The sequence below is a fragment of the Astatotilapia calliptera genome, chromosome 4, assembly GCF_964374335.1.
Source record: "Astatotilapia calliptera chromosome 4, fAstCal68.1, whole genome shotgun sequence".
NCBI classification, from domain to species: Eukaryota; Metazoa; Chordata; class Actinopteri; order Cichliformes; family Cichlidae; genus Astatotilapia; species Astatotilapia calliptera.
Genome location: NC_137425.1, coordinates 23105959 through 23125328, shown reverse-complemented (window position 1 = coordinate 23125328; position 19370 = coordinate 23105959). Strand labels below are relative to the sequence as shown.

Sequence of the window (19370 nt, the reverse complement as noted above, 5' to 3'; positions counted from 1 at the left end):
GAGCAGACAGGGGGAAACTGGAAAAAAGACACACCGTGGATTTCATTTGCACTATTTCAGGTACGTACTACTGTGTGAGCTCAGCTATATTTGGTTAATGTTCTGCGTTTAGTAGGTTGTGTTATGGATGTTACCTGTAGATGATGCCCTTTTGATGTAGGAAAAACAGACCAATCGCTATCTCTGCAGCGTAGAATCTGCACACACACACACACACACACACACACGCACACACGCACACACACACACACACAAAAAACACAAACGGCAACAACAACGGCAATTAGACAGAGGCCGAGAAAAAGGACAGCAGGAAAACAGATCATTTGTGTGCGTGTATGCGCGTGTCAGAGTAAAGGTCACTCCTGTCTCTTCAAGGCCAGCAAGCAACTGATAAGATCAGCGGCAGAGGTCTGGACGGACAGACCGCACAGTCGGCCACGCTTGCGCGGGCGTGCATGCGCTCTCTGCGTTTAAAAAGCGCATTTTAAAGACAGCAAGAGTCATTTGGTTGTGAAAACTGTGCAGAGCCCGTTTGGAGCTAATTAGATGTTCTTTCTGTGCTCAGAATGATGAGCAGCAGCATTAAAGAATAAATACTGAAGCTCTCAATATACAAAAAGACTCTGCAACACTGAAGTTCAAAGCAATTTAATCATCCGTGGAGAAGGATTTCCTGTTTAATAAAAAAAAGAGAGCGAACAAGCTGATGGCCTTAGTTAAAAGAGTTCCTCGTGTACTTCGACTTACCCCCTCTGCAGTCTGAACCTTCAGCCATAGGGAAGAAACTTTAATTCTCTATGAATTACATGAAGGGCTAACTCCTCAACAGCTCTCGCTCGACACCGACAGCCCCACTTGTCAAATGTGTCAGCCTGCTGGTTGGGCTTGACACCAGCGATCTCGCCAGCCACCGTAATTATATTCTGCAGTTCTGGAGGTACTGCGCCATGCACTGAAAACTCTCAGGAGCTGCTGGATTACTTTCATTTCTTTGAAGCTCTTCAGAGCAGCAAGCTGCATTGGGGGCAAACAACATATTTCACCTCCGGGCTCTGCTGGGATTGCTCATCCATCACCAGTCAAGCTGATGATGGCTTATTCACCACGATTTAAACAGGTATTACTAAAGTGTGAAACACCTGCTTTCACGGGGCTCTGATTTTCTGTCTGTGTGTGTGTGTGTGTGTGTGTACTCACACAGCGTGAGGTTCTTTGAACTTGCCGACCTGCTGTATCTGATACATGAGATCTCCGCCGTTTATGTACTCCATGACAAAATACAAACGGTCCTGTGGAGGGGGCGTAGAAGGGCAAGCAGAGAAAGACAGGTCACAAAGTGCACGTTAATAAAAATGGATGAGAGGTCAAAGGAGCGTAAAATACTGTGGAGGTGGAAGGGACTGCTGTGAGTTTGATGCGCGAATTGAGAGAAGATCAGAGGAGAGATGCAGAAAATATGACAGAGGAAGTGAGGAGGACGGGGAGAAAAGTGGTGATTGGGTTGTCGGTGGATCCAATAAGTCTTCAACTGAGGGAACACGGTGACATCAATTTAGGGACCTGTAGTCCTCCATTATCTACAGAAATTGCCAATAAGTTTCAGTAAGTGAGAAAATGTGGAGGGATTTGGTGTGTGTGTCTGTGTGTTCTGGAGTTTATTGCGAAGTTTTTTAGTGTTAGAGTCTGTACTCCCTGATAAGTCTTATGAGCAGTTGCTTGTTCTGTGTGCGAGCCTATAGTATCTGTGTGTGTGTGAGTGTGTGTGGTTTAACTGTACTTGCGTATGCACTGCATAGGCGCCATATTACTGTATGGATGTGTGCATGCATGATTGTAATTGCATTGTAACTGCCTGCATGTAATAACTGAATTTGATGTACAAAATGTGTGTGTGTGTAGGTGTGTGTGTCAGTATCAGATCGGTTTTATTTACTTTTGTCATTCAAATGCATTTACAACACATCACTAATCAGTGAGAATGCAGAGATGAGTGTTAATGAAGCAGGAGAGCTATATTTACCCCTCTGCTGACTCATCATTAGGACTAATGCACATTATAAAGTTTGTGCATTCCAGCTGTAAACTTGGGACAACAGGTAAGCAGTCACTCCAGATGTTTTTTTTAGGTTGTAGTTCTTGTGTTTGGTAGCATGTGTAACCAGATATATTAAAAAAACAAAAAACTCCACATTTTTCCACTGAAAGGTTAATATAATCCATGTAGACTGAATAACAAAACGAATAAATAAAAGATACACAATATAAAGTTAAAGTACAAATTACATTTTGAGAAACCGGGTCTAAAATTCCTTCCAAATACAAAGACCACCACTTTAGAAGCTACACCTGTTCAACTACTTGTTAATGCAAATATCCAGTTAGCCAATCACATGGCAGCAGCTCTATGCACTCAGGCATGTAGACACGGTGCAGGTGACCTGCTGAACTCCAAACTGAGCATCATAAAGGGGGCGAAATGGGATTTAGGTGACTTTGAATGTGGAGTGTTTGTTGTTTCCTGTTAAGAACAGGAAACTGAGAATACAAATCACACAATCTTAACAAAACTGGATTAAAATATTTGAAAAGCATTGGTCTGATTAGTGTTGAAGGTCAGAATTTAGCATAAACAACATGAAACCTCAGATTCCTCCTGCCTTGTGTGGGGGTGTAATAGTATTTCTTGGCACACTGTGGGCCCTTTAGTACCAACTTAGCAGCCTTTTTGCCTACAGTGCACCATCCTCAGGATAACACACTGTGTCACAAAGCTCAAATCATGGTTTCTTGAATGCAACAGTGAGTTGTGGTGAGATGGGAGATTAACATGTGTGATGCAGCCATGTCAACATGGACCAGAATAAATAAGGAATGTTTCCATGACCCGGTTAAATCTGTGCCATGAAGAATGAAGGAAATTCTCAAGGTGAAAACAAGGTGTACCTAAAAAAGTGTTAGCTTCAGCATTGGTATTAATGTCTATTACTTGTTTGAGATCCATGATGGTGAACATGACAGTATATTCTGAAAGTGCCAATTAAATTTAAGGAGTGACAAGTTAAAACAGGGCAGCTTTTAAGTTTGTATAAAATAAAATGAATATATCTCAGTGAGATATATTCGGTGGGAACATGTCGGCCCACTCACCATAGTCTGGAAGGTAGAGTGCAGCTGTGTTAAGAACGGGGGCTTTCCAGATAAAGCTAGCACTCTCTTCTCCACCATGGTGCACTCTACGTCATCATCTTGGATCACGACGTCCTTCTTCAGGATCTTTACAGCGTACAAGTCCTCGGTTCCTTTGCGCTCTGCCAGCATCACCTTAGAGAGAGGGCGAACAAAGAACATGTGGGAAATGCGAGAAGATGAATTCATCAATATTCAAAATCTTTAAGGCTCACAGCTGCTGTCATGGCTCTGTACCAACAAAGAAGGGAAAGAAACAGAGAGAGAAAAGGAGAAACAGGAGAAACAGGGGAGGTATTGTGAAGGACGGGGATAAAGGATCAGAGCGATGAAGGAAAGCTTCTCTGACTGTTTTGGGTTAGACAGTCAAAGTAAGAAATAAAGAGAAAAAAGACAAAGAGAAACCGATTCATCACTTTTCAAGACGCCAATGGAGGCGAAATAACCAGGGGAATAAGAAAGGAGAGAAAGAGGAAAATGGGATGATGTGAAGCCTCTTACAGAGTCACTCAAAGCCATTTTTATACATCACATACATTACATGGGTACAATTTGTGCGAGATAACAAAAATTAATCGTAATCGAGACATTTTTTAACGGCCTGTTCTGTAAGCCACAAAATCTGTGTTCAATAACCCCTGCTGGATGGCTAGCAAGGCTTTAACAAACATTAATTATATAATGAATTCGAAACTCGCCACTCTTACAAGTATTAAACATAATGATGCCGTTAGAGGACGCAAAACCTAAAAGCTGCTGCAGCAATCTCCCTGCAAGGGGAGAAAGCGCTTAGCCAGTGGTTCTTCTTGTGATAACTTTAATATTAGTCAGAGTTTCTCAAAGATTTTTATACTGTTCGACTTCCTTTTGCCCTTCATGAACAGTAAGGATGAAGCAAAGGAGAGAAAAAAAGACAAAGAAGACAAAAATCAAAGTAAAAAGGGCTTATTTCACATTTCCTGGATCATATGGTTCACAGTGTGGGGAAACTGTAGATAAAGGAAGGTTGATAGGTGAAGAGACTGGGATTAAAAAACAGAAAAAAAGGTTAAATAAATTTTAAGAAGGGCAGGGTGTTGTGAGGGACACATGGGCGAACTCAGAAACTGCCTGGCAGCACTCAAGTTTGACTTTTTATTGGGAATTCAAGGATGACAGCTTCTTGTAATCCACTTATGAGATGCACATAAATGAAAATAAACACACCCTGAATTGTGATTACTTTTATGTGGTTGCCAAATGCGGACCAGGTGTCATGAAAGGTTCACACAGACTTGTGACCAGAGCAAAAGTTCAATTAAATTCAACCTTCAAAGAAAGAAAGGATTTACAGGAGCCTGTTGAGGGTGTGTGTGCAGCATTCATGTTTAAGGTAACATTGAGATAGTTTGAGAAATGCAGAGAGTTGGTGTGTTTCAGCCTATCTAACCACACAGCTACAAAATTAACTGTTCCTTATATGTTGAATTTTAACCTAGAGGCATATTAATGTACTACTACATGTGACTCTAGTCGACTCAATGACTGTAAGATGCACCGGTCCTGTGGCTGTAAAACAACCCCAAATCATCACCCCTCCACCACCGTGCTTGACAGCTGGTATGAGGCGTTTGTGCCCATATACTGTGTTTGTTTGTTGCCAAACAGCTTCGTTCTCCTCTTTTCAAAGCATATTGTGGAAGAACTCTTGTGGTTCCTTCAGTTTTGTTTCTGTACTGTCATGAGCTTTTACATTTAACATGCTAACTGAGGTCTGCACAATCTGTCGGTAGTTTCTCTGACCCTGACCTTGAACTGAATTTGCTGGGACGTTCACTCCTGGGAAGATTGTGGCATTGTGTTAACAGACACCTGAATGCTACAGAGCAGCAAACTGCTAAAGCCTCTGCTTCTATCTTTCCACGTGCTAATAATCAGCTAATAATTTGGCTAATGTTACCCCCTCATTCCTATGGAAGCAATAAGGTTGTGCTTCATTTTTCACACTTGTCTGTTTTTTTTCCAGAAAGTCACTGTGACTTAGTAGCAGTGGTGGTCACTTGAAAACAGTAATTCATTACTAATTACTTCTCCAAGAAAGTAATCCCAATACTTTACTGATTACTTATTTTCCAAAAGTAATTAGTTACTTTATTACTTAGTTATTTATTACTTAACATTCAAACCTATTTTCTGCATATTCCAGCATAAAAATAGTTTTTTTGTGTCTTTCAAATAGATGCAAGTAAAACACAGCAAAAAATAAATAAAACCAAAGATTCAGCAGCACTAAATCCTGTTGCTCTTAAATCTGTTTTCACCTGTTTAGCAAGAGTGGAGCACGCGGAGGTTTGCCTGGTGCCGCAGCGGCATGTCAGTTGAAGGATCTGAGGTTCGCTCTGTGAATTTCACATTCCCGTGGAAGCGTGCTAGGTGCTTGCTCAGATTTGAAGTTTAATTTTTCGCTGTAAAAAGAAGTTTTCTTTCCACGCAGACTGTACAACGGATGCTAATGTTTTTGTCACTTTTTAGGGACTCAAACTCAAAGCAATGTCAGTACTTCCACGCTTTAAATGCTGCATGGTCGTACTATCTCCTGCACTCCATATGATCCATTGTTGATCTGCACACGTCTGTTGCTGCCACGGGCGTCACACGCTCGTACGTCATTGTCATGAGACACTCTCGCAAACAAAAATCACGATTAAGTAACGCAGTAACACAGCGTGGTTGCGGAAAAGTAAGAGTAATCTAATTACTTTTTTGCAATAATTACTTTACTCATTACCTTAAGAATTAATCAGATTACAGTAATGTGTTACTTGTAACGCATTGCTGCCCATCTCTGCTTAGTAGTGAAGATATTTCAATGATTTCTTGCTTGGAATAAGGGCAAAGGCACCAACTTACATTTTAGAATGCTGTGGAAAGGCTGCGGTGTTTGCCATGTGTAGTTCCCATAAGGCCAAATGACTTCTGTGACCTCAAGAAGTTGTTTTTCATTCAGTTGTATTGTGCATTTATATCTATTATTAAACATTCGATTTTAATTTGCACAAACCACAGGGCGAACCTAGTCACCAAAATTCCACTTGACCATTCCTCTGAGGCTAACAGACACAGCCGTGAGAAAGAACACAAGCTTGATCTCTACAGGCTGTATGTCTGCAAATAGAAACATATACCACAAAGACGTAAGAAATAAAAAAAAATGACTTCCTCTTACTCATTATTTAGAGGCAGGAAATGAGCATCAGCTTCGCGGTGCAAACACATTGATGTCACACTCGTTATTCTCTCTAAATTCTTTAAGAATGGAGCAATAAGAGTGACCTCTTATTCCCGCTTTCCCCCTCTGAGATGAGAAACTTAGCAACTTTGCTGTTTATGTCTTATAAATATTCAGGTATGATAATGCAGAGAGGTTACTGGGTTCGGTATTCTGTGGGGAGTGCAGCACATATGGACAAAGAGACGCAGTTATATATGTAGACGGGTGTGTGCGTGAGCACGTATCAGGGTATTAATATGCGTTTTTGGTTATACAGCTGCCAGTTTTAAAAACTTCAGCTGGTAGTATACTTTGTTGAACACAACTGAGTGTGTGCGTGTGTGCATATGGTGGCAGCGTGACTTTATGTAAATACAAACTTTATAGAGTTGAAACAGAGAGGAAGGACACCATCTGGCCCAAAGTTCATTTTATACAACCACAAGGACAAGACCAGCACAGGAGAAAGACATAAAACGCACAGGTCAGACAGTAACAACATGATCTTTTTGGCATCATTACACCACCATCGATTACACATTTTAACTTCTGCATTTATTATCCTTGTTTATTCACCTTCCCAGTTATTGTGCTTGACCACAAGGATGTTTGGTGTCTGATCCACTCATAGACCGGTTGCAGCATGTGTGTCACTGTTTGCACCCTGGGAGGTTTTTCAGGGTCGTTTGCCAGAAAGCCGTCTCGAGGATATTAGCTGTCATGTGTCGTAAATGATGCCGCTGTGTTTTCTCTGCTGACCTTGCACAGTGAATTTATCCAGGCAAAATGAATGCTGCCCTGCAAGAATCTGCACTGTGCTGCATCACAGTGGGCTGTGTGTATCATTAAAAACGGTCATTTATTATATATAGTATACGCAGCTGTTGTTTCCACTGAGGCATTGAGTGTTCCAAGAAAACCTAAATGAAAACTTTTAAGACTTCCTTTTGCATTTGGATCATGTCTGCAGTGGCTTTAGTTACAGTGTTTGTGTGGTGGGCTTGAAGAACATTTCTTTTTAAATACCATCAGTTTGTTCATTACTCCAATAATTATTCTTCTGTGTACAGCAAATCTCAGGCTGCAGTGTCTTCTGTGAGGAGAAAGGGGGGAAACTGTAACCAAGAACTAATTTGTTGTGTAATAGCCCACTACCACACAGTCTTAGCTGGTCTAGAGGATTGTCAAGCATGAGGTTTGTGGCCTATTAGAGCTTCCAAACCAGGCCCACTGGATGGCTGCGCAAAGTATGGAAAGTGCAGAGATGTTTTTTTTTAAATAATTCCTGATGTTGTGCTTCCAGGGATAATTCAACACTGTAGCCATTGCCACAAATCCAGGCAAGGATGTTGGCAACACAAAAATGATTTTACAGCGATTAAAAATACATGCATCTCTCAGCTGAAGTGTTATTGCTGGTATTGTGTTACTGTGTCCCACCAAAAAACTAAAGGGAACATTCATGTATCCTAACACAATTCCTCACCCGTATGCTCAAAGGCTACTGCAGGGAGCCCACCCGGGGAACTGTGTCAGTCCCCCCTGTGGTATCTTCACGCCTTACTGTCTATTCTACAGTGTTTTCAAAAAAAGAAGGCTACAAACTCTCAGAATATAAGTCCTTAATGTATTTTATGTTGTGGACCATTTGCAGCACACTTGGATCTTGAGTGGACCGAACCAATGAAACTATACGATAAATGTCCAAAAAAGCGTTATGCCCTCCTTCATTATTCTGAAGCTGTATAGTGGGCCGAATTGGAGTCCTTGCTGGGCTGATTCTGGTCCCTGGGCCTCATGTTTGACACCCTTGACCTTACAGTAATGACAATTTTTGCTTTTGGCTATCATTAAATTTGCTAAAATTCATTATTCTGCACAGCAATGCCTGTTTTTGCTGTGGCGCCGTATGAAAATGAGACACCAACTGCCTTTGGGAAGCAGCAGCTGTAAACTTGAAGTTATTTTTGTGTGTCTGTGCAACTCCAGCTCTTATTACGCCGCGATGCATGCGTATAAAGAATGATGAGGCAGGCCAAAATGAAGCGTGCCCTCTTGACTGCACATGTGTCCTATAATCACAGAGAAGTGTTTGCAGCAGTATTGTGTTACTCCGGTTGTGTGGCAGCAGGTCCTACCAGCCTCCCACGCACACTCAGGAACCTTTAAAGTGACACACACGTCATGTGAGCGACTCGTCTCACAAAATGTTCTGGTGTGTGTGTGCGTCTGCATAGCACAGACTAAAATGACTGTTGGATTTACATTTGCAGGAATGTGCTTTCCAACATGTGTGTGTTTGCTTGTGTGTGTGTGTACACTTTGTCTTCTGCTGAAGCTGTGCATCTCTGCATGCTTCAGCAGTCTGCGTTTGTGTGAGTTGGGTATTCCAGTAATGATCGCGCTTCAACTCAGGCTCCATTACAATGACGCATCAGTGTAGCTTTAAATGCTTGTTACCATGGAAACAGGCAGCCGGCATACAAGTCTGATACTCAGACAATGGTCTCTCTCTCTCTCTTTCGTGCTCTTTATGTCACTTTCGGCCTCCCTCCACCCTGCTGCTCTACCCCTCTGTCTGGCTTTCACAGCATCTTCCCATTCTTTCTGTTTCTTGCCTTGATTTTCATTCATTCACATCACTCTAACATCCCCCCCCCCGCCCCCCGCCTTTTCCCGCTTTTCATTCAGTCCAACGTTTTTACCTCTCGCTCATTTTATTCACGTCAACCTTGTCGCGATGCCTCACATCTCTCGCCTCTCTTCTTCCATCGCCTACCTGTTTGTCGCATCATCTTCCTCACCTCTTTCTCTTCATCCACCTCGCCCTACTCGTGCTTCATCACCTTTGATTCCCTCTGTCTCCATCTCCTCTTTTTGGCCATGTTTTCTTTCCTTTGCTGTAAGCTCTGTTTGCAGTTATACAGCAAAGCTCTGATGCTCAAACAAACAAACACACAGACAAACAAGAGCCTCCCAGATATATTCGCTATAGCACACAAGTTATAAAAAAAACAAGGTTTTCTGTGTCCATGATAGCTGGCTCATATATCGACTTAAACTACATGTAAATTAAGAGGCCAAAGTCACAGGGAGCATAATATACGTATAGCAAGTTGTTAAGCTATGATTGTGCTGATTTTTGGATTTTAAGGGTGAGGCCGCTGTTCTTTTTGACTGTACCTTGTATCCCATAGAAAATGTTTATTTTTTGTTTACTTTATTTAAAAAGTGAAAATATTAATTGGCAGAAGGGTATATAATACAAATGTGCCAGATTTAGCCATGCAGGCTAATTTCCATCTGGCATCCCCACCAAGTCGATGGTGTTAAATATCAAAAACAGTAACACACACACACACACACACTTAAACATCACGTCTTACCTTGCCAAAGCTGCCCTTGCCCAGCACCATGAGGAAGTTAAAGTCAGACAACTTCATGCGGTCTTGGTTGCCATTGGAGTCGAACCGGGATGCGGCGTTGGCTGACTTCCCTTCTGTGTTCTTCCCCGGACCAATTTTAGCCCTCTAGATGGGGGTGAGAGAAAATAAAGGAGAAATTAGGCAAAACAAATTGGCACCCGAAATCCAGGATTTCATAGTGAGCTAATATTTTTTTAAAATGTCAGGATGAGGATGTTGGTGTTATTGAGCCATCTGGACTTAATTAAGAAGTGCTTTTTGTAGCATTTTAATGTTAATGAATACTATTAGTAATTTTGAAAACACTTGCATAATTGCCATAAACAAAGATCAAATCAGAGACAGATTAGTAAGCATGACTATAAGACCTAACAACTGAGAATTAAAGATCTGCTCTTAGTGGTTTATATGATTTAAAACCGTAATTACATAATATGGACCAGTCACAGTAGCTCTAGTTTTCTGGAAACTTCCAGGCTGTCGTGGCTTCCTGGTGATTGCATAGAATGCTTTTTGCATTCACTATAACAAGTTACCGGTCGCTCAGAACATGCGACACCCTCAACCCCAGGTCACCAAACAATTAGGTCCGACTCTGAAGATGTTTTTATACCTGCAGTGTTTACTCTGTTTAAATTGATATCTGGTTTGTTTTCCCCCTTGGTGTGTTTCACTTGTGCAGGTGTGAACACGGTAATCGCACTTGGGTGTGGACCAAAACGACCGCACTGAGACCTTTTAGATGGTTTGGTTCCAAATGAACTTTAATGCAGTTTATCTATGGTGTGAATGTGATCTGACCTCGATCCAAACCAACTACCGGGTGTACGTTTCAAGTCTGAGCTAATAACTTCCTGGAGCCATGCATGCTCTGTACTCTGGGATGTAGGAGGTAGTATAGATGTCCAAACGTCTGTATGAGCTAGCAACTAGCTGTGGAATGTGGAACTAGCGGCAGTTCTTTGCCAGATCATTATTGCAGCCTTTATGGTAACCTTTAGGATCTCTAGTGTTTCTCCTATTCCTTTGCTTCAAGTTATAAACCTGTTTTTCCTGTGCTACTTTAGTTTAGTCTTACTTTCTCCAGACCCATGAAACCATATTTGGAAGAATTACAAACCTTAAGCTTCCTGGAGTAACCCACCTGGCTTCCCCACTCACCTGCCTGCCTGCAATCTCGTCTCCCCATCTTGGCCTCTCTTGGTAACCCCTCTGTTCCCTCTTGCACAACAGTGTGACGAGTAAGCACCATTTGCTTTTCCCTTTGTTTAATTTAGTTACAGCAGCTCCTTTATTTCTAACTCAGTTTTTTCCCTCTTTTAGATCATCCCACTAAATCTGCACCAGTCGTGCCTCACTAACTTTAATTTGTTGATTCACTGTAAATAAAATCCCTTTCAATGTCCTCCATTTCTGTGAGTCTGCTCCTTGGGGCCACGTTTTCCCTCTTTCTGATAACTATGCTTGGTGAAATTTCCTCTGAATGAAGGAGGTAATGTGAATATATTTGAGATTTTCCCTGATTTATCACATTTAATCTCTGTATTATCATGAACAGATTGCATGTAATTGCTAAATTGACCCCATTCAGTCACAACTGGTAGCAGACTGACTCTTGTTGCCAGCTTATTGTCATTTTATTGCTGTCTTGGTGCAACAAAGATTGTGAGTTCATTGCACGCACTCACAGTAATTGTGATCGTGTCACGGTTTTACGGGGCGATCGTGGCTCAAGAGTTGGCAGTTCGTCTTGTAATCGGAAGGTTGCTGGTTCGAGCCCCGGCTCGTTGTGTCCTTGGGCAAGACACTTCACCCGTTGCCTACTGGTGGTGGTCAGAGGGCCCGGTGGCGCCAGTGTCCGGCAGCCTCACCTCTGTCAGTGCGCCCCAGCTTGCCATCACCAGTGTGTGAATGACTGAATGTAGTGTAAAGTGCTTTGGGGTCCTTAGGGACTAAGTAAAGCATTTACGGTTTCAGTGACATGTACCACTGTTTTCCTTTGTCTGACTGCAAAATTAAAACACAGTGTGGCAAAAAGACTTCTACATAGTGCTCATGTGTAAAGTATGATATTTGTTTGTGTTTGCATTTGCAACCTTTACTGGCAAAAACCAGAAAGATCGTTTTTTAACTTTTTTTTTCAGTTTATATAAAAACCACTAAGCGCACACAAATAATTACTGACTTTAAGATACTGAAGCCCCAGACGTAAACATAACTCCATGCCTTTAAATTTTACTGTGAAACAATCAAAATGTGTTGAAAGACAGAAATCTTCCTCGTTGTGTTTCGTTTATCATTTATTCTGTTTCATTTTCACCTTCATCTTTATAGATTTGGCCTTTGTCTCTAACTTTCCATTTATTCGTGTGTATCAGCAGCTGTCAGTCCTCTGCTCGCTCTTCATTTCTAACCATCTCTCTGTCTCGACCTTGTCATTCCCTCTCGTCTTATCTCCCTTGTAAGAATTTTAATCGTATTCTCTACTTTGTTAAGCCGCGCTTCAGTTTTAAAATGCTCTTAGTATATTAATCTTAATTAATACATGCCTCCTCGCTCAGAAACAGAGGTACAGGCAGAGCACATCTAATCTTTTTCCAATCTTATCTTAAACTGATGATCCACACTGACGGTCTCTGCACTTTTTGTCCTGTGCCGCTGCAGTAATTTCCTCACTGCCACTGCTCTGCGGCTCCCTGCACTGCGTGTGGTGCACGCCATACAGTTCTCAGCTCATCAATGGATAAAAGCCTCTATCTGTCTCCATCTGTTGTCACGCAAACACACACAGACACACAAACAAGCGGGAACAGTCAAGGTGTTTGCGAGCAGCGGAGCATGCTGAAGGCAAAGCCTGCAGAGTAATGCCGCTCTCTCGCACTAACTCTGTCTAAAGCAGGAATGTCTAACTCGTTTTATACAGCGGGCTACATACAGCCCACTTTGATCTTATGTGGGCCGAACTGGTGAAACTCCAATTTCTGTCAGTGTAAAAGGTTTAACTACGCATTCAATCAATGAGAGACCTTAATGTAAGACAAAGAAGAGCAATTGTAACATTATGTCTCAGGTTTTCTACATGGTAAAGAAATGCTGCTGTAGTAAATGAAAGAAATCTGTCAGCATGACTCTTTGAGCTTAGATTGGAAGAATGTGTGTAAATCTATAACTGAATTACTTTGCTGTACTGTCAATGTCCATGAGATTTAAAACTACAGTTAAAAGACCAAAATCTATGCCCTCCTTTACATTTTCCAAAGCCTGCCAGCGGGCCAGATTGGGGTCTTTGTCAGGCTGATTCTGGCACGCAGGCCTTATGTTTGACGCTAAAGCCATGCAGATGATAAAAGACCACCAGACAAATGCTGAATGCAAACAGAAGGATGTCATTAAAGGTCCTCAGAACTGAAACCCCACCCCCCAAAACTCTGTGCCCTCTTAATTACAAGTAGATTTGGGTACTGGCTGAGTACAATAAGGCTGGGACAAAATACTGATGTACCAATATATTTTACTGCCTTCTCTGGTGACACAATTATCAATATAGTGGTGCCAAATTAGATCAGAACATGTGCCGAAGAGCGTTTACCAATCTCACACAGGAAGAAGGAACTCAAAAAGGCAAAGTATCGGACACGGTAAAATAAAGTGTTATTACGTCTTGATTTCCACCCCTAAAATACATTTAAAGCACTTGTTAGTGATGTGGTTTTCCTACTCTAAAAGTTACAGTTACCACATGGTACCAATGTGTGTTGCAGAAACTCCTTTGAAATCAATTGATATCAGTCCGTGACACCAGGCAAACACTGCTCCCCCAAATATCAGTGGTGACGCTGAAGTCCCAGCTGTCTTCCAACAAGCTGTTCTAGATGCTTTTCCCACACATTTACAGTGAACTGTAAACCGAATGTAATCAGCATACAGGAAAATGAGAGCAAATTTATCGTAAAAGTCAAATCGCCTTCTCCTTCATATCTTATTCTGAGTTTCATCATGTGTATGAGATGGAGGCATCTGTGTCTTTCTTTCTCATTGCAACCTCTCTGAAGGCTTCACCCCAGAGGTTGAATTCAAGCTTGTGTGGATGCGCATGTTTCTGTGTGTGCGTGTGTGACGTTTACTGAGAATTTGTCTCAGTAAACGTCTGAGGAGCGTGACCTTGAGGAGACATGGGAAAGAAATACAGATTAAAAGAAAGAAAATCACAAGGCGGGCTGCAAAGGTGACAGCGGACAAAACAGATAAGTCAAGGAGGGAGAGGGAAGCTGAATGAGGACAGGGAGGAGGAACGCTGAGAGAAAGGAAGGATAGAAGGCAGGAATAGCTTCCCTATGAAGCCAACATTCAAACAATTAGCCATAAAGAATACTGCAGTGCACTTACATTGAACTTGTGATTGTTAAAATAAAGGCACAATCAAGAAGATTATAGCAAAACTATCTAATGAAGGGAAAATCTCTTCTTTGTAATCGTTCCGCATGCAAGGTCCGATCCATTAACAGTTTTCTAGCTCTTGTGAACTCATCTCTCCTTGTGCGTGTCAGCCAGCTGCCCTCTAAACCCACTCGCCTGCAATTCACCTCTCAGGTTTGCAAACCCTGCCTCTCTCCTCCCCGCCAGCTCAGCCACAGACCTCCGGGGCACGCCACTTGCCTGGAACTTTCCACTCTACACTTCCCTCCACAATCAACCTTCTAAACTCTGATTCTGTGTCCTGCATTTTTAGTTCACCGTTTGTTGGTCAAAACCTTAAAAGTTTTATCCCCCTCATACATCATTTGTTTCCATTTCTTCACTTGAACCTGCCAAAAAACATGCCAATGGTAATGCAGCTTCACAGACATAAAAAGTAATATTTTTGCACCATCTGGATTAGCTAGAATCAGAAAAATGAGTGGATCTCAGTATGGTGTGCAGCATGTCTCTAAAAAATTTAAGGAAACTGTACAAGTTGAGAACAATAGAAGCGTCAGACCTGAAAAAAAATATTTAATGCATGAAAAAATTGGGGGTGGGGTTAAAGACCTTTGGACAAGACTGTATTTCAAACAAACTGTGTATTTTTCATCTTCTTTTTTTTAACATGCCCTGCAAGAACATTTTCCTAAACTGTGACAGAAGCAAATTTGCTACTAACATCACTATTTTAACACATTCACAAAAAGTCTTTCAGGTTTGTGGCTGAGTGTCACAAAGACAGAAGGAGGCGAGTAAAAGAGAGAGAGAAAAAAACAAAGTGGTTGTCCTCAACACTGCCAAATGAATGGGCCTACTGGTCAGCTGTTACTCACACACACACACGCGCACACACACGCACACACTGGGCCTGCAGTGTGCCAGACCGGATGGTGCTATAAGTGTGCCTGCCAACTGCTAACAGCTCTCCCAGAGTGGCCCTCACTCAGACACACACAGATGCATAGTCCTCACACACACACACACACACACACACACACACACACACACACACACACGCACGCACACAGGTAACCCTTTAATCACCTGCACTGTACCTCAACTTTTAAGATTTTAATGCACACACACCTCAAATTTCTGCCGTAGCTCCTCGTTGCCCTCCTCCCCCTCCGGAGGGACGGGTACATTGAAGTACTCGCCTTCTTCCTGGGAGAGCAGCTTAAACCTAAAGTGAGAGAATATTTCCAGTCAAATCAATTCCCAATTAGTTTATACAATTGGGGTGTTTAACTGCTGCCATTAACTGAAGCTGCTGACAGTTACTGCACCAATTTAAGGGCCTAAAGAATAATCAGGCCATTATTTACCAATTCATTTCCCTTCATGGTATTTTAACAAAGCCTGAGATGGGCTCAAAACACAGTGGAGACGCTTATCGTCCCACAAAATCAATACTATATAGTTTTCACATTTTTAAATAGCAAATCATTTGTGCTTGGCCTTTATAGATGCAGGGAAACAGATCCCTGCTCTTTACTTTCTTTGCTGTTAGGAAATATGCCTCCTCAGCCAGTTACTGTCAGATCTGAGCTGTGTTTCAAGCAGTTATGTCTCATGCCACAGTTATTTTTTGTTAAAATCGTTCTTCATTTTCCTGTTTTGGCAGTGATGAAGCATAAGTAGATAATATAACTGGCTTGTTCCCTATTCTCTGAACCACTTGTGCAAGATTTTAATCGATGTTAAAAAATGACATGGGAAACAGATATGAAGCGACACTGTTGTTTATCAGGAGCTACCTTTCTGGTTTCTGTACTCCACTTACTAGCAAAAATCTGCCCTTTAAGCAGCAAGGTGGAGCTGTTACCGAAATTAACACATGATAACAAGCTGGTCATGGTTGCTTATCTCATAATAAACACTTATTAATGACAGCGACTATGTTTGCATACTGATGGAGTTTGTGCTAGCTCCTTCAGACTGCCAACAATATATAAAAGGTATCACCAAAACTTTGAATCCTATAATGAACTCATATTCTTACATGTGTACATTTACAGTGCTGTGCTAAAGTCTCAGGCTGCCCCTCATTTCTTTATATTTTTTTTAGGGAAATTTATTGAAACATGTGCAATCACATGTGGAAATAATGTATATATAAGACAAAAACAGAGTTAGTACATTTCCGATTAGGCTTCGGATTAGGCTGCATCTCTGTGTCAGGTCTCTGCTGGATTTTTTCCCTATTTCTTAAGGACATAACTTTCATCTGCTGATAGTCATGTGTTGTAGATAGTTTTTAGGACAGCTACTTCTTCCTTTGTCCTCTACTTGTCCAGTTTCCTCAAATTTTTTTAGGGACATACTGCACACTGTGCTGAGTGCCAAGTTTGCAGCTAATAGCACTCTGGGAATCACCCTGTTGGTGCAAAAATATTGTTTTATGCGTCAAACTTTGACATCTTTTTTTAGTTTCAAGTAAAGAAATTGGAATACAATTGTCCTATGAGACAGGCTGCTAGTAACAAAGCACCTAAAGATGCTATTATACGGCTCTTTGCTAATTATGAATGCCTTTTTTATGCCTTTTTTATGCTTTAATGACTCTTAGGTCAGCATTAAGTAGTTCAATAAAGAAAAATACTGGACTGAAGGTGGGTGAAAAACCAGCCAATGTCCAATGAAAAACCTTAGAAGAGCTTCAGGAAATCAGAAGAAAGTGTGTCTCCTTGGATACAGAATAATAAAAAAATAAATAAATCAGGGGTGACTCAAGACTTCTGCACAGTAATGTTCACACTGTACATATCTGCAAACTATTATTAGGACACAAGTATGTTTTAGCATTATTTCAAATACCACAGTCTCACACAGAGCTTTAGCTTTACTCGCGCTCTGTATCTCCTCTCGCCAGCGAGTGTGAGGGCTGCTCGAAGACGGAATAGAGGAAAACTTGCACAGGTTCACTCTGAACATCAGGTTTTTAATGGCATCTTTCCACCTCCACCATTCCACCTCAAAACCTGGCATCTCATTAAAAACCCTGACAGGGCAGCGTCAGCAAAAAACAAAAGAGAGGAAGATGGATATAGAGACTGGGCTACAGATAGAAAGTGCAGGAAGGAGGGAGGGAGGGAGGGTGGTGGAGATAAAGAAGCAGAGATAAAGAGATGGGGGTAGAGTTGCTCTGGCGCTGAGTATAATCAGACTAAAAAGAGGAGCTCTAACTAAAGTATTTCTCCTACAGCGCATTAATGAACAAGGTCACCTTTCCCTCCTCCTCCTCTACCACCACAGTTTCTCTGCCTCATGCCTCTCTACACCCTCTTCTATTCCTCCTTTTTTTCATCTCACCATCCATCCACCCCTTGTTTCTGGAGCTCCGAGATGCCAAAGGACAGTGATCCCATGAAGTCATTGCGGCTGGTCAGGTCCCAGTCCCACATCTCCACTGACAGACGGCGGTCCTTATCGTATTCTTTCAGGTGGCTGCGAGAGAAGGAAGGACAAACAACAGTTGATGGCTGAGAGTGATAACTGTAGGTGTGGTTATTGTCAAAGGTTTGAGTTTTAAAGACACACGGGAGCAGTGTTGAATTCATTCTTTTTCATCTTGCACATTTATTCCTGGGATCATTCCTCTGATAAGGTATCAGGAAAGCTTTCCATCTTTCTTCTGTGCATACTTTTTTCTTTCTTTTAGACACATTGATAGAAATGATAGCATTTCAGAGTGAACATCTGCACTTCCACAGTAAATTCAATGTGCCTTATTAAGTAAGTCACTGGAGCCAACTGTGGCAAACGACCCCAAAAGCAAGGTTTTACAAAAATGAGGCGCCAGATGTTTTTAACTGAGCGCCAGCGGTTACACATGCTTGGAAAGATGAGCATAATGCGACGCGGTCTCAACTCATTGCACTGAGCGAGTGAGGAGAAGACAAAAAAGAGATAAAGGGACACAGGAAAGACAGGCTGATAAATATATAAGATAGCCTCACACTTGGCGTGATAAAGCCTTACAATTTAAAGGTCTCGTTCCAGGTGGGGTTGAGGCAGCACTTTATGGTCTTGGTCTTCTGTTTACTCTCGCTGCGGGGATCCGGGATCAGTTTAAGCTTCACATAAGGGTCTGACAGACCGTTGGGGTCCATGGGAACCAGATTCCTGGCCTCTTTGACTGAAGGGAGAAATAAAAAGAAACAAGATGTGTGAGGGGAGAGAAGGGAGGAAAAAAAGAGAATAGACACTCATTTAAAGCAGCATTGAAAGTTTTAATTTATAAACCTTTCTTTAGGAGAAGTACTCTGCACAACACTGAGACAGAAAATACACAAGTGTGTAAGAAACCACAGCTTTAATATGAAGGTGAACTATTTCTACATATAAATGTAACTAAATGTAGCTAAAATAACTTTAATGATCACTCTCATAAAACGAGCTGAATTAGGAATGGTGGGAATTTATGAATATAAATAAATGCAGACATAATTTTAATTATTACTATTCTTAAAACTTAAAATAAAGAACAAATATGTTTATTCAAATTTAATTTTTGACTAACTTTTAAGGACACACCACCTGGTTTTAGCCAAATATTTATAATCCCATATATCTGCACTCACTTTTCTGCTGCCTCGTATGAATTTTCCTGCTTGGTGAAGCTGAAGCAAATATGCATTTGTTTTTATTTTTAAAGTGATGAATGAGCTGACATTGCTTTAAATAGAATTACTGCCTGGCAGTGAATACCCATGCCAACCAATCTATTGGTTGTTTTAGTTGTATTGCATCCACGCTGGTTCATAAGAGAAACTTTATTATTCATGCTTGGTCAATAAAGCAGATTTTGACAGAACAAATTTGGATGTTGCTGCAAACAGGCTACAAATTCTACGTGCTTTACACACGTCTTCAAGCCTGCAGCAGGAAAGCTCTACAACCATTTCAGGGTGGGTACTATGTGAAATATGGTCAGAACTGTGGCAGGAGTTTCCGCAGAACACTCATAATGTCAGAGCAACTTTTTGGATATAAATGGTCATCATTTCATTTAATCCCATCAGACATTTTTATAAAATTCATGT

The 19370-nt window shown here is 41.4% G+C and overlaps 1 protein-coding gene across 2 annotated transcripts in view; it reads right to left on the bottom strand.

Moving 5' to 3' along the window:
* The window catches only part of prkcbb (protein kinase C, beta b), a 103027-nt gene that overhangs the window by 34169 nt on the left and 49488 nt on the right, over positions 1 to 19370 (bottom strand). For both annotated transcript variants that reach the window (XM_026165483.2, XM_026165482.2), the window contains exons 6-12: positions 18307 to 18463; positions 17638 to 17772; positions 15412 to 15508; positions 9826 to 9969; positions 3151 to 3324; positions 1201 to 1292; positions 135 to 197 (exon numbers count right to left, since the gene is read on the bottom strand). In XM_026165483.2, the coding sequence (XP_026021268.1) occupies positions 135 to 197; positions 1201 to 1292; positions 3151 to 3324; positions 9826 to 9969; positions 15412 to 15508; positions 17638 to 17772; positions 18307 to 18463 (862 nt within the window). The remainder of the gene's footprint in view (positions 1 to 134; positions 198 to 1200; positions 1293 to 3150; positions 3325 to 9825; positions 9970 to 15411; positions 15509 to 17637; positions 17773 to 18306; positions 18464 to 19370) is intronic.